The sequence below is a fragment of the Gallinula chloropus genome, assembly GCF_964237585.1.
Source record: "Gallinula chloropus genome assembly, chromosome: 6".
Taxonomy (NCBI): Eukaryota; Metazoa; Chordata; class Aves; order Gruiformes; family Rallidae; genus Gallinula; species Gallinula chloropus.
In genome coordinates, this window is record NC_140091.1 from 2,147,952 (window position 1) to 2,163,681 (window position 15,730).

Below are 15,730 nucleotides of genomic sequence, written 5' to 3' on the forward strand. Positions count from 1 at the left end.
CCCAAACCTTCCCACACCCGATTTACTCCAAACCCCAAATACTTCTGCAGCGATACCAGGACATTGCTGTGTGTGGGGGTGAGGTCCAGCTCCATGCCAGCATTATTCTGCTCAGCCCTCCTGGCAGGAAGCCTTCCCTGAAGCCACACAGTCTCCTGTTCTGTGACCGGAGTGGTGGGGCTTGCGTGGCTTCGATGTTCTCAACTTAGGAAAGGGAAGGTGGGAACCATCTTCTCACAGGCTTTCAGACACCACCACACAGAAATCCTGCATACCCAGTATCAACTCTTGTTTCTCAAATAAGCCTGTTTCCACCTCATTTTTCTGCACCAATCCAGTCCTTCCACTCCATCTCTCTCTTACAGGGCTTTTCTCACTAATAAAAAACCTCTCCCCAAGGCTCTGCTTCTAAGAGCTGCTAACAGGAAAGCCGGAGGAGAGCCTGCTTCAATAAATCCTGCAGCATTTCCCTGTTCCTACTATCACCCCAATTCCCTCCTCTCTTCCGCTGCCCTTTTGGAAGACAGTCTTTTCATCAGGAAGCTTTCAAGCCAGAGGTGAAGGAAGAGGCGGTACCCAAGTCTTACTGTGGAGCCAGTTCAGCAAGCACCTTGAACATGTGCTCACTTTGTTCCTGTGAGAATTTAAACCAGAGATTTAAAAAAAAAAAAGTTTAAGGGAAGCTACAGCTTATTTGTTTTCCACCCTGAAGAAGAAGAAATATTTCTTTAATGCTTTTTTTTTAAATGTGCATCTGCAGTAGAAAACAAGTGGGTTTTCTACTTAATGATTTTTGATTTAAAAATCATTAAGTAAATGCTTCACTTTTAGAACAGTGCCTGAAAACTTGCTTTCAAAAATTATTTTGATTAATCAACTGCATTTGATTTTAAACATCATTTTAATAACTTGTTTGCTTGTTTGGTTTGTGGAGTTTTTTTAAATAAAGAGATAGCTTATGAATAAAACAAAGCCCAGCAAATCACAGTACGTGAACAAAGACTGCCTATCTTTAGGGTGGAAAACACTACACGAATTATGGTGATGAGATGTGTGTCAGGAAATTAGCTTGTCTGGCCAGCACCTGCATTCAAGATGTGGTAACACAGCAGATGGGTTAGAAAGGAACCTATGGGGACAGTTTGTTTCGCTTTTGGTTTTTACTTCTTTTTCTTTTCAGCTTTCATTAAGACAGAGATTAACCAGTGAGAGAGGCTAGGCAGAAATTTGGGGGCCTTTCATCCTATGTGTTGAAAGATATGCAAACGCTCAGTGCAAGATGAAGGTGGAATGGTGGGTCTGTCTCTTCACCAGTCAAATAAAAAAAATTAGTATTTTATTCTAAAAGACACATGAGAATGAAAATAAATTTTAAAAACCCATCCACATTCTCAAATCTTCATCACTTGTCCAAAATAAACCACACTAGGGAACAAAACACCACAAAACCTCAAAACTTATACTAAATTAAACCCACAACCAAAATCTGTAGCGTTCTCTAATTTAGAGCACTAAAATGTTGTAAAAATTGGAAAACCATGATGGAACAGCTGGACAAAATAGTACTAAAAAACCTGCAATCCATCTATTAATTCAAATCAACCAGGATGGAAAAAAAGAACACCCTAATGCACTGGAGGACCAAAAGCTGAATTTTTCAGAGATAAGTCATATGTATTTCAGTTCCAACCACAATTCTAGCTCTTTAAGCATGTCAAGCAACTGCCTGTCAAGGTGGAAATGCCCTGACAAGGCAAAGAAAGGAAAAGAAAGGCAATATTTTAGGATGTCCTTATGTTTTGTAGTTTTTGCATATCGCTGCAAACACAGCCTCACATTAGCTGAACTCGGCTAAGAAGATCAGAGAAACTTCTTTGCATGGGCCCTTCAGCAGCTGACACTACTGATGCCAAAGCAGACAGGCCTAGGGAGGAAAGTGTCTTGGGGAATAAAAAAATAAGGGGGGGGAAAGAAAAAAGAAAGGACCATAAAGCACAACAAAATTATCCATGGTAGGCTGGAATAAAATCTTCGTGACATTTTTTATAAAGTACTTAGACTAAGGGCATTACTTTACGTATCATCTTTCAATCATGAAATCTCAAATTAAGAGCAGTGTGACAGTTTCAAGGAAAAATAAAAGCTTGTTGCTATGGCAATCGATGCTAATTCTCTAGGCCAAGGAAATGTTAAAGTCTAATGGAAAAAAAAAACGCTCTCCAACAGAAGAAAAAAACCCCAAACTGTACTACTTACCAGAATTTAAGTCACGTCCTGGATTGAAGGCTCTGCTATTGACGGTTGTAGACAGTCTGTCACAGCTAATAGTTCTAGAAACGTTGGTGTTAAAATTGCCATCAAATCTGAAACGACACCAACAGGATTAGCAATCTAACATCTATTAAACCTCCTCAGCACTTACAATGGAAACACACCTTGTGAAGTTTCAATGAAAAATACTTATTTTGGATACTCCAACATTATATGTATTTTAGTCGGAAATTAAGTTCTGAAGCCCAAAATCAGAGGGTATAAGCTCATCGTGGCTGGACTGCATCTGCTTTCTCTAGTGGTATGCTGCATTTTCCTCCATAACATTCCTTGAAGGACAGGATCATAAAAGAATGTGCTTTTCCATCTAGATTTGAACAGCAGAGGTTTCGGCTTGGGAAATGCACATAGCACCCAGACATGCCACCAGAAAGTGTCTCCTCCTGTTGTTGAGCCGAAGTTTTCCTTGCTGGAGTCTCTTTCACCAGTACTATTACTTCATCTTCCACTTTAAAAAAATTTATTCCAAGTCTTTTGCATGAAACGGATTTCCTCTTTCTGTCTTTACAAAAGGAAGGTCTAACACAGCAATTGTAAACCTGTTTTCTGTTCCAAACCTGGAGGATTTACATTCCAAATAGCAGAGGGAACCTGACAGTCTGAAGTTCTGTTACATTTTGGTTAGGTTAAATAATTCAAATGCATGCAAAACTCTAATGCAAAAAGTATTCTAGTGCATATTTCTAATAACCATAAAATATAGTTAAACCAATGCCTTAACAATATGTAAATAAAAATTGTTTTAAAGGGTTATTAAAGAACTGGAAACTCTTGTGAAGCTTGGAGAGAGTTACAGGCAGTTTTCTGATATTTGCACAGGCCAATTTTATTTGTTAACATTTTGCTGTCCTTGAACATTTTGATGGCATTTGACTTAATTCTAGTACTTCAAAAAATCAATTCACTTTCTTATCAAAGAATTTTTCTACCATTAGCCTATTCCTCAGAAATGACAACACACCACAAGCAAGGTCTGCCTCAAGGCCTGGCCTGGAAGATGGGCCTTACCAGCCTTCCTGGCATGAAAGTCAATAAGAAATAAATCCTGAGGAGGAACCGGGCAGGGAAAGGCTTTGTTCAATACTAAAATAGCAAATAACACAAAATCCAGCCACATCCAAAGACACTGATGAACTTAATATTGGCTTGCATCTGTGTAGCATTCACCTAGCTGCTTCCTCAGCACATGTATATATTACATATGAGCTTGAAGTTCTTTATTACCTGCATATATACACTATCACACAGTGGAGGCCCAAAACGCTGCAAGCAGAAGTGGTATGAAAACCAAGGGCCATCCTTCTGATTTTAAGAAGATTTTAAATTAAGAAATCAAAATCCAGAAAGTTGCAACTACTTCAAGAAAGATGGTGCCCAGTAAGAATGGGAAGCCACTGTTGTTCTGGTTCTGTCCTTACCAAAAGCTAGCTGCAAGGCCTGGGGTTCGCAGACACGGCCAGGCAACCAAACAGTGTGCTCCTAACTCATCCCCTTAAAACAACAATTAGCAGAAACAAAAACCGCCGACAGATGGAATTGGTTACCACAAGGATATTTCAAGTTATGTCCACAGGAAGCAAGTCTTTTTAAGCAAACTAAACCTCTCCTAATCCAATATATTTTTCTTTCAGCCCAATTCTAAATAATTTCATCTTATGAGGAGGTCGCTGCAGCTGCCCCCGACCAGCCAGATTTGCTGGGAGGCCCCATCTCTCGGTTGATGGGGTCCTCGCACGTGGGACGCAGGAGAACCTTGTATGTAGGAGACCCTTTTATGACTTAGAAGAGATATGTAAAAACTAACAGTAGTTAGTTTTTCTAACAGTAAGAAAAATATTTCTTAGCACGCTTAAGATCTTATGGTGACTGGATCCACTTTCAGAAGTTCCAAGCTCAGAGCAATGCTCCTAAGAGGAGCCATGGAGCTCACTGTGAGCAGCGCTGCTGCTGCAGGCCGAGGATGTGAGTTTGCCTTCTCTTCAGGCCAGTGTAACCATATTTAAGGTCAGGACGACTTTTTTTCTATGATACAAGCACATTACAAAACCTTAGACACTGACTTCTTTGGTCTTAACATCAGATTAAGTTTTATGATTCTTGTAGTCACAAGAAATCTCATTTCGCATAGCTAGGCCTCACCAGACTCAAGGAGAAGATCTAATCAGATTGAGTTTTTGAGTATCTTCACTGCCACAGAGAAGTATCAATGAAAATATCTCCTTAAACTGGCATGCTTTATAATATAAATTTTAATCTTAACACATAAAGACTACATGCATCTTAAAACAACTCTGCTATTCTTAAAGGAGATGAAGGACACTACCAGTGAACACTTCCAAGTTACTGAGCCAACAACACTTTCTGATCCCTCCTCAAACCTAGGCTTAATAAAAGAAAAAAAATAAAAAGTTGCAATTCTTTTTAAATAATTAACTTCCCTCAGTGCACTTAAAAAGAATTTGTAGAACAAGTGTGGCTGAAACATAGCTCCATCCATTTTGGTCAAGATTTTTAATATACAAATATCAATTCTGGGGAAAAAATAGATTAGGTTTTAAACCTGAACGTTACTGCATCAGGGAGCAGGCTGCACACAAATTCCCCCACCTCTTCTCACAAATACTTTACATACCTCAGTCTTTTGACACAGTCACATTAGCGTACATAAACAGAAACATTTAGCGCTGCTTGCTCTCCTCCATCCCCACCTAACACACGCAATTATGAACTTGCTTGTCGCTTGAGGAACATGGTTAATTGTGGCAGCTGCTCAACACATCAAAACCACTCAGCGACGAGCAAAGTGAAAAATGCCACATACAGCAGGAACAAGCAGAGGCAGCCAAGGTCCTCGCTCTACAGAACGTGCCGTGGGTTCCTTATTGCACACAGATGTCTGGTGCTTTGGGTATTTTATCCAGAACACCGTCATCAACAACACTCCATCGGTGCTGGCGTTGTGATTCAAGACTCAAAGGGGGGCAAAGAGCTTTTGATGACGTTCTGCAATATCCTCCCTCTTCATGGGAAGGAAGGAAAGGAGACAAAGAGATGGAAAGGCAGATAGAAAGGCCTCCTGTCCTCTTGATCAGACCCCACATCCATCAGCTGGTAAGATCAAGAAGGGATGCTGTGTCAGACACCGAAAGCAGCCAAACCGTGCCGGTGTGGAGCTCTGCATGGGCTCATCCAGACTGCCGGGAGCTGCTTGTTGAAATTATTGGCAACCTGCTCTCTGAAAACTCCCCAAAGTCCTCTCTGTTGAGGAAAAGACATTTCACAGGAACATAGTTCTTGGATCAAGGCTGTGGCTTTTCCTAACCCCATTAAAATGCAACCACTTCAAAAAATTACAGCTCCTACCAACCATGCAAAGATGTCGTTGATTTTTTGTTGGCTAAAGAATCTCAAGACTAAGATTGATTGATAAAAGATGGGTTTCACATAAAGCATGTTTATCTTTGGGCAAAACCAGATGGAGAAGAGCTAGAGACTGCAAATTAAACATCTCCATGCTAAAGAAATATTTCCGAGGAATACTAAAGAGCAAATTCTTAGGGAAAGATAATGGCTTTTCAGGATGTTAGCTAATTGTCCCAGTGCTCCCATCAAAATCTATTAGCGATGGCAACAGCATACCTTGTTAGCAGCTAACATTATTCATGTCTCAGAACACAGGCAGTAAATGCTGGAGTTTAATCCAACACTGTCTGGAATCTTCCTCTGGATTTTAATTTTATGCCAAAAAGTCACTGCTCACACTCACTGAAAGTGGTACGTACACGCATCCTGACATGCACACTGCCCAAACTACTGGCTTTAAATGACCTGGCTGAGAAGTTGGACTTATCTTTCCCTGGATGTATTCAAAAAAAGGGTAGATGAGGTACTTAAGGATATGGTTTACCTTAGGATGGGAATGGTTGGACTTCAAATGTCTTTTCCAACCTTGTGATTCTGTGACTCAAAGTGTTGCTACATCACTTCTTCACACATACAGAGGTGCCAAACTGAATTTCAGGTCTCTAAGTCGTGACCAATATTAAACATGGGATTTCAAGCAGATGAACACCAGGTCCAACTCTGGCATGCCTTCTAGGAAGGCAAAAATACAGTTACCACCCTCAACTGCCCCACCACGAGCGCTCCTGTGGCCCTAAACTGATCCTCATGGACCAAAGGGATTAAAGTTTTGGCTCTAAACACCTTATTTACTTTGCACTTTTTACTGGAGCACATCAAAGCACTTTAATGCAAGAACAAATAAAGCCCCTCAGCTTTCCCAGTAAGCAGGTAACATGTTATCCATCAGGAAAGCAAAGACACAAGATGCCTAAATAATCCGCAGCAGGGCTGGAAAAGGAAAGCAAGATATCACTGCAGCCCAGCCCACCTCTCCTTGCCCCTGCTGCAGCATGCAAGTAGCAAAAAGACAATACAGTCAATGGGAAAATGATAATAAATAAAATATGTAGAAAAAGAATCGGTTTAATCCCCATAAATCAATGCCCAGCCCTCAGACAGACCTGCTATCTGACAGCAAGGATTGTTCCAGACTGAGCTCTGTGGGATATCTACCTCAAATCACTTTTCAGGTGCAGTTTGCCTTCAAACTGACTTTTTTTGCCCATCACAAGGGAATGTATTTTTAAAGCATGACTGGTCCTCACCATAGGGAGAGACTGGCTCCCATCACCAATGTAGGTCATCAGAAAGTCAAGACCAGAAACTGGGCAAAGGCACTAATGTGGGTAATTAACATGGCAATATTTGCAATCATCTTAGTTAAACTGAAGAATCTTCCATGTTCTTTGGGATGCCTTTCAACTAAACTTTGGGACGTAATGTTAAACTACTAGATAGTCTTCACCATTAAAACAACAATTAAGCTAAAGCCTCAGCACTGCCACGCAGCATTTAAATGTTGTATTCTTGGGCTATAACCACTGGTTTTACCTTTCCTACAACATGTTTATACTTTGCACATCTTCCACACAAGTTTCCAACTCCACAAATCTTCCCACTGCTTGCTTTGCAAGAAGTTTAAAACCCAAAAACTTGAACATTTTAAGATTTGCAGACAAGTACTGATCACCACCTTTCTTTGAAGAAAGGAGACTCGAGTTTTACCAGCATCTCCAAATTTTGCTGGCAGCAAGACCACAAGGTGAACGGTAACAGCGATGTCAGACTGAGGTCTCCTCTGAGATTTGGCCCAAAATGTTCAAGGTGATAAGGTGAAAGGACAAGGGGAAATGGGCTCAAGCTGTGCCAGGGCAGGTTTTTATTAGATGTTAGAAAAAATTTTACTGAAAGAGTTGTCAGGGCCTGGAACAGGCTGCCCAGGGAGGTGGTTGAGTCATCTTCCCTGGATGTGTTTAAAAAAAAGGGTAGATGAGGTGCTCAGGGATATGGTTTAGCACAGGATGGGAGTGGTTGGATTTGATGGATCTTAAAGGTTCTTTTCCAACCTGGTGATTCTGTGATAACACCACAGCCAACACTGAGGAAGTCCTCCAAAATCCTTACCAAAAGAAACCCCCGAAACCACCTAAATCTGTACTGAGGCACAATTAGTTTTTCTACTTACTGAAGCAAGAGCAAAAGGCATTGGCTGAAATTCAGTTTCAAGCCAGCCCCGCTCACCCCCATCCCCCTTTTTCCCTGCCTCCCTCTAAAAAGCCTTTCCTTCTGGATTCACTTTAATGAACAACCGATCGAAACTGCATCCCGAGGGAGCAAACAGAGCTGCGACTCCCACTTTGATCTCTTCCCCACGGAGCGACGCGCTCCCTGCCTAGCTTGCAAGATGTTCATTTGATTGACGTTGGCTCTGATGTGCAAACCGCTTTGAACTTCAGACATTAAATTCCCATCAGGCCACGCTCATTTTTATTCTCCTTCAACAGGATTTACAAGCAGGAGATCAGCAAGTGGAGAAGATAAAATAAATTTGCAGCGGGCTTTGAATCTTACATCAAAACACCGCTCAAGTGAGTTCCAATTGGATTTTGTTTGCCCTGAATTTACAGTGTAAATCAGCCTCTTTTGTACAGTTTCAGTTTAGGGAAAAATGAGGGAGATGCACATAAAAATGATACTTGTGTACCTTCCCATTGTTTTTAAGACTCGTTTCTTACTTCCCCATCCACTGCTAAAAATTTAAAGCTGATGTCAGTATGCAAATGAAATTATGTAAGTGCATTGAAAAGTCAGTGTTTCCTCAGAAATTCCCAACTAGGCTTGCTTGGCTGCAAGGCAGGATTTTCAATCATACTTTACATACTTTAATATGTATTTAAATATATGGCTTCCACTGCATCTAACCAGAACACTGGAAAATAATGTTTTTATGAAGAAAAATCACCCAAAAAGACCTACTGATGCTTCAGTTCACCAGTTTCTCCTAGTAAGACATCAAAGTTGTTCCAATTATTTCAACTACTGCTTGAAAAAGTCCCAGTATACCTGCTCTCAGATGTAAAGAAAGCGTATTAGTGGAAGGAGGACTGCAACCTAGCAACACAAACTATTACAAACCCCATTTTTTCATGAGAAACTCTGCTACACTTATAGTCCAAGAGAGTGATTTCCTAAATACCTGCTGCAGTTTATGGCCAAAACAAGGTCTTGCCAAGACATGATGCACTCTCCCTACATTTTCTAGAAACCCACATGCATCACTGTAGTCCAATGCTCCACAAGAACAGTGAACACATCTTAAATTTCATTTAGTGTGGCCCACCCACTTCTCCTTTGGAAGTGCAGCTCTTCAGATATTGCAGCAAATGAAGGAACTGAATGGGATTTTTGTTATCTCCCACTTAACTGCTCCAGAGAGGGAAGATAAACACAGAAAGAGCTGCGATAAAATTGAACTGCATTAGCAAATATTTAACCATCTGGTTAAAAGAAGAAAAAAAAGAGACCACTTCTGAAGGCAGTATCACAGTCAGGGAGTAAATGATTTTCAGAAATAGGTTTGTAAACTCACTTATCCAAACAGCTCCATTAATGTTTGTAACGCTGTGCTGCCAAGTAGTATGTTGTACTGTGAGGTATTTCTCCATTCCATCTCCTTTCACAAACTCAGATAAATGTGTTCCCACAGCTCTTACCAGCATAGGTGAGAGAAGAACAAAAGTATTTCCAGCTGCCTTGAAGCATAAATGTTAGCAGCAGAAACAAGAGCATTAATGAATGCCAACGTGCCCCTCAACATGTGTTTTCTGGAGACCTCTGACAACTTTCCATAAAAGCCAGCAGTGAAATCCAGTTCTGTCCCACTGAGTCGGAGCAGAGAGGGGCCGTTTCCACCAGCACACGTGTATATTTATGTCCTGTTTGCAGGTGTAGGGTCATGGGGGGGTCTGTGGTCAGCTCCACCACCCCTCGCAGCAGCAATGTGCCATGCGGGGAGACTTCTCAGTGCTGCCACTCTGCCCTTCTCACCCTGCTCAGGTCCCAGTCATAGACAACTCAAGGAAGCTCTTTCCTACCTTCTCTCCCACACACCGGAGGATGTGAAATGCTGTAGCACTGCAGAGTGTGGTAGGTCACATCATCTCTGGGGTTTCTGGTGGAAAAGCAGCCGTGTGTTTCCTCATAAACACATCTGAGTAAGAAGTTACAGCCTCTTTTTTTGGAAGATAATTTCTTCCAAATATACAGGACTTTGGTATGCCAAGAAAACCACTGGACTGTACTCTGTGGCACCAATTCTGTAAAGTATGTACCTGTAAGTGTGTCTTCATGTATACGTATTGTGGAAGCATAACTTTTTAAGTTACCTGGCGAAACAAGAACTATGTGAGTGACTTCTGAAAGTCTCCTGCAAGAGCCAGCTAGCACCAGTCACAGCTTCTTCTGAAAAAGGCATTTTGAATACTCAAACATTACACTAATTATCAGACTTTCTGCGTGGAGTTTGATTTTCTTTCGCTGCAAAATTACGACCCCACACAAGCCTAATGCTTCCAAACCTGTTTCCCAAAGCGCATTTCTTCAGGCCCTATTTAGATACCCACTCACATCCCGTAAGCTCCCACCGAAGGTACAGAGAAGCTGCAGCTGCTCAGAACTTCTGATAAACAAACATGCCTTATTCCTTCCCCTGCCTTCTTGCTGACACTCTGCTATAGCCCCACCTACACCCCACGCACATCAGGCCATTCCAGCTCTAAGACTCCCTACCAACCTATTTTCTCAGGAACGAAGCATCTCTGGCATGACAAAGAGGAGACACTATCCTCTTACCAAGGAAGATACTTTAATTAAAGCATCATCTTGTAAACAACCATTCATGATAGGGAAAGTCTGGAGACAGCACGAAATCTGTTTCTCACGGCTTCCTCAGCAGTGAGGAAACACAAAGCCCTATTTTTCCATCTGAGGGTTCTTCAAGCACTACAGGATGCATGTCACCCGGCATCCATTTTCCTTATCTCCCATCAGTTTGCCCATCAGCTTTGCTAAGAGCTGAGAGCACTTTATCCATATTAACTCCGGCTGTCTGGAGCGACGGCTCTTCTCGACTGCTGCGGGCGCTTCCTCCATGCAGCACACAGCCCTGGGAAAAGGAGTGAGTCTCCAGGCTCTGACACCACAGACATAAATACAGCCAGGATGGAAGGGTACACACACGGTTCTGAGCTGGTCTGAAAGCTACACTCTCTGGTTGCTCTTCTCAACTGTTGTCCCTCCCTCCATTGCCATGGAGGGTTTTCCCATTCCCAACTCCTGATTTGGATGAACTGAAAAAGCAAACAGCTCTATTGGAAGCAAGGAACAGCACAGACTGAAGAAAAAGAGACAGCCCCTGCTCTCCTGCTCCAATTTAGCAGGCCACCTCCACTTAGCAGTACCTACACATATACTTAAGTGTATAATTCCCTTCCATTGCCACAAGCGCACGTTTAAATGCTTTGGCACACTGGGTGAGCATAAGGGTATGATTAAACATTTGCTGAATTAAGGCCTATGGAAAAATTCCTTGCCAAAACCGCTCAATAACCACCAACTGCAATGCCTCACCAAGTTGATTTTGCATATTCTAATTTATTTCTTTTCACCAGTTTCCAAAACAAGGGAATTCCATTGCACAAAGCTACCCTGGCGAGGAGAACAGAAGTGTGACTGCTTGTGTTTAAAGTTAGGCCAATATATATTGGGTACAACACAGCAACCCAGAGCACAGTCAAGCTGCTCATTTTCATTCAGAACCAGACACTATGGCTTGATTCAGTGTCATGTAGAAACTTACTCACTTGGGCTCTTCATCGAAGAAGCAAGCACCACATAACTGCAATAAAATAAATACTGTTTTCCTTGTCATAGCTCACTAATCAACTAAACAAGCAATTTAAATGCCAGGTTCATTTTATATCCCAGGTTGTTCTTTGTTAGTCCTATTTCATATAATTTATGTATAGTCATTCAGTGTGGCAGTCTCACAGTTTGTCTTGAGTAATGCAGCAGACTGTCTTAGACCCTAACACATTCTCTGATGCTATGCTTTTCTACGCCAATGCTTGGATTTTCAAGGTAAATACAAGCAAATGCAAAGCTACACGTGGATAACTTTGTTAATGCATTCAACAAATAAAATCTAAATAAAGATACCAAGCCATTAAAAACCCCTCAAAATTAATCCTCTCTGCTCAATAGTTCATCATCTCTACTTTGCACGGAGCATGTAAATACCTTCCCACACAATTTTTCCCAAACAAACCCAAACTAGCTGCATTCCTAAAGCAGTGTCACCAAGCTAGACAGCAGCGTCAAGGGCTGATGGATGAATTGCCTCACAACACCAAGTGCCCTCGGTTACAGATATCATCGTGCATTTCAAGGCTGAATGCTGTGTGACAAGCAACCTTAACTACCATGGGACAAGCCTTCAAATCTACCTTAAAAATATACCCTGAAGATAATGTGCTTCTGACACTGTTCTTGCACCAAATATTTACTCAAGTAAAGAGGCCCCATGATGAAACACCTCCCTACACCAAGGAAAAGAACACACCGGGTTAAGCAGTTGTAAGACAAATATTTCACAACCCTGAATGAAAAACCACAGCCCTAAGGACACACACATTTCCAAGTTACAGTCCAGAGCCAACTATCTCCTGAAAACAACAAATACCACAGAGAAATCTGTGTCTTGATGGGAGCTCTTCTATAGCAGCAGCTAGTAAATCTCTAAACCAGACTACTGGAATTACTGTGTCTCTGACTCCAGCACTCTTGTGCCCAACACTACCACACTTCTTTTTAACATCAAGGATAAGCTGTGAGCAGCAAAAGCACACCTAACTTCACTTCCCACTAGTAGCCAGACCAAGCTAGTCCAAAAATTAAAGGTGGAAGACTTCAAGTAAGCCAGTTGCCTTCGAAATGTGTTCGCAGTATCCAGGTGGGAGATACTTGTGTCTGTGTTTTAAAAATAATTGCTAAACCCACATTCCAACACTCATGCGTGTGCTCTAGTACCCCAAAATCTGACCATTAAAGTAGGCGTCTTAACTTTTAGTGGTTTTGGGCAAATATCTGAGTCTATGGACAGAAAACCCAAAACAACCAAAAACCCAAATCAGTGATTTCTGACACACCCACCCGCAAAGGCACTTGTCCTGCTGGACCTTTCCTCCCTTTTTAACCAGGCCTAGAGGTGACCAAGGGACAGAAACAGGGATCCTAACAGGCAAGTAATCTATTAATTTTTATTAAAAGATTCTACTTAAGAAAGTTCTCCCATTTTGGCCTTTCTGTTAAAAACTAATCTCTCCTGGAGAGCCAGGGAGATGAGGAGAGGTTTTGAGACACTGAGCGGGAAAATGGCGTGAGGTGCCCTCACGGCCTTCCAGAACACCTGCCTCCTGCCCTCGTGACTTACCACTTTAGCAGCTCTGAGTGAAACATAAGACCTAATAACACCACTTTGGTTATTGATATTAGCTCCTCCACAACATTTTTAACCAAAATGGAGAATCTCCCAAAAGGGAGTTGTCACAGAGAAGGAAAATGAAAGGAAGAAGAGCAGGTGGGAGAAAAGACAACTGAAATGATGGCAGATGCATTTAGACAGTCAGGTGATTAACAAAACAGGGCACCAATAACAACTCTGAAGTTAAGTTTCACAAGAAAAACACGGTTTTACATTCTTTCTTTATATGACTTGCAGACAATTTCCTAAACAAGGCCTGATGAGCTGCCACCATTCTTCAATGATACCTATCAACCAGGTCTTGCCAAAGTGCTGCCTGGAAGATCCTGCAGACTGCCTGATAGACTGCTCTGGTAACCACTTCAGCAGATTTAATATTATCAAGCCAAGTAACTAAATAACAAGAACCGTATTGTAGAGTCTGAATGAGGAGGTCTGCAAATAGAAATTTCACCTCTCTGCTTTGCCAGCTGTGACCTCTGGTTCGTTTTTTAAAACTCTTACTGTGAAGGATCCTTACTCAAGTCCACCACAGGAAAGGAAATTTCTAAAGGACTTACAAGCTAAGTAATTTTGGAGGACAAAATGAAAGGAAATTCATGAAAGTTTCAAGATTAAGAGCAGAGCTCTCTATTTTTTATTTTAAAAGCTGAAAAGTTATGTAACACTGAAATCTCCTCCACTCACCCCTTGCTTGAAAGGTGTTACTGCTGGCTGGTGGCTCCTACACAGAGAGATCTGAGGGCAGGAAGGTTTTCATCCTCAGCTAATTCTTGTCCTTTCTACTAATGCTGCTCACAGCTTGGCCATTGAGCACCAGATGTGCCAGCATTTTACGTAGGCACCTTGTCCGATAGGAGCTACACAGAGGCCGCTAAACCTACACAGAACCAAACAGCAAGGTACCCCTTTCTTCTGACCTAACAGAGGCTTAACCCTGCTGAGAATTCCTACCTTTGTGTCAATCAAAACAAACACAGAACAAGCAAGTGGCCTTTCTCTCCCAGACAGATCCATACCAGGGATTTGAATGCAGTGCACATTTTAAAACCTTGTTTAAACAAAGGTTAATGACACACTTCAGCAGAGATGAAAGAACGTTGTCATTAAGAGAAGAGCTGTCTCACAGTTAGGTTGCAGAAAATGCTTTTAATATTTATCACTCAAATTACCTTCCACTCTCAAAAATGTTTTCAAATCAGACTGAGATATAAACAATTAAACTACACTCTAATCAAGGATTGTGTTGTATAACAAACTGAAAGTTACTCTTGTTCTTCTCTAGCACAGATAGAAGTGTTTAAAAAACACTGATTGTTTAAAAGAAATTATTACTCTGCTATTGGTAAAGTCAGACCTTTTATCACACCTTCCTACAATTAAGAAACCCACAGAAAAGTTTCTGCTAGCATGCAGCATAACACAACACTACTGAAGACAATTAGATTGGATTTAAGAGTATTCAAAACTCCTGTGTGTAAAACCAAAAGAAAGGGGAAATGAACAAATTCCATTTCCAAGCAACGGACTCAATTTCTGTAAATCTCCCTGTGTATCAAACAGCAGCATGTCAGCTTGATTAAACTGCAGTGTAATCTTTTAAGCATGTGATGTACTGACCAACTCGTGATTTTAGTTACTGCACTTCAAAGGTAAAAAGAAGTCCCATGACCAGCTTCAGAAGAGTTATTCAGGGCATGCAGTGTCTCAACGCAAATATCTTGGATACAAACAGGCTCATTTTGTATAAAAACTGTATTATTCCATGCAATTAAGGGCTGAACAAACTTTTTTCCTTTTCCTTTTCATTTTACAGTCCATCAGAGGTGAGTCCCACTCCCTGTTTAGAGCTCCTCATTAAACATGCCCCTTGTAGAAATGTAAGTGAGGAGGAGAAGACAAGGAGTAAGTTCAGAGTACTGTCTTCCCCACTTTTTCAGAGCAGGCAAGATCAGCAGAAAGCACAGGAGATGTTGCATAGAACAACTTGCCTCTTTGTTCTTCCCATATTAAATAAAACAGAAGTAATTCCAGAATTTAATACTTACTCCATCATGGAGGGCGGAATTGTACAGCAGTCTTGGATGGCAGTCAGGGGCGACGTGAGGTGAGCAGTATACGATGCTTCCACTACTTGCTTGTTACGATTCACAACGTCCAAGTAACGGTTAAACTTCTCACGAATTTTTTTTGCCAACTGAAAAGCAAAAATAAAGATGGAAATTAAGCCAGTTCCCCTGTACTGCCATGGTCCTTACTAACCAACTGGAATGGAAAGTAAAAACTTAGAGATGAAAGGTTGTTTTGTCTGCTTTGCTCATTGTACTTCTGTTGTGGTGGCTTAAGCACTGTGAAGTCAAGTAATTCATAGTACTGGCCACAGAAAGCACCCTATATGGCAAGATAAAATACATTTACCATCTAAAATCACATTTACTGTCAAGCAATGAGTAC

The 15,730-nt window shown here is 41.4% G+C and overlaps 1 protein-coding gene across 1 annotated transcript in view; it reads right to left on the reverse strand.

Moving 5' to 3' along the window:
• Positions 1-15,730, reverse strand: part of CACHD1 (cache domain containing 1) — a gene marked incomplete at both ends in the record, with an annotated part of 107,983 nt that overhangs the window by 43,685 nt on the left and 48,568 nt on the right. The window contains 2 exons of the mRNA XM_084266175.1: positions 2,257-2,363; positions 15,325-15,473. Of these exons, the coding sequence (XP_084122301.1) occupies positions 2,257-2,363; positions 15,325-15,473 (256 nt within the window). The remainder of the gene's footprint in view (positions 1-2,256; positions 2,364-15,324; positions 15,474-15,730) is intronic.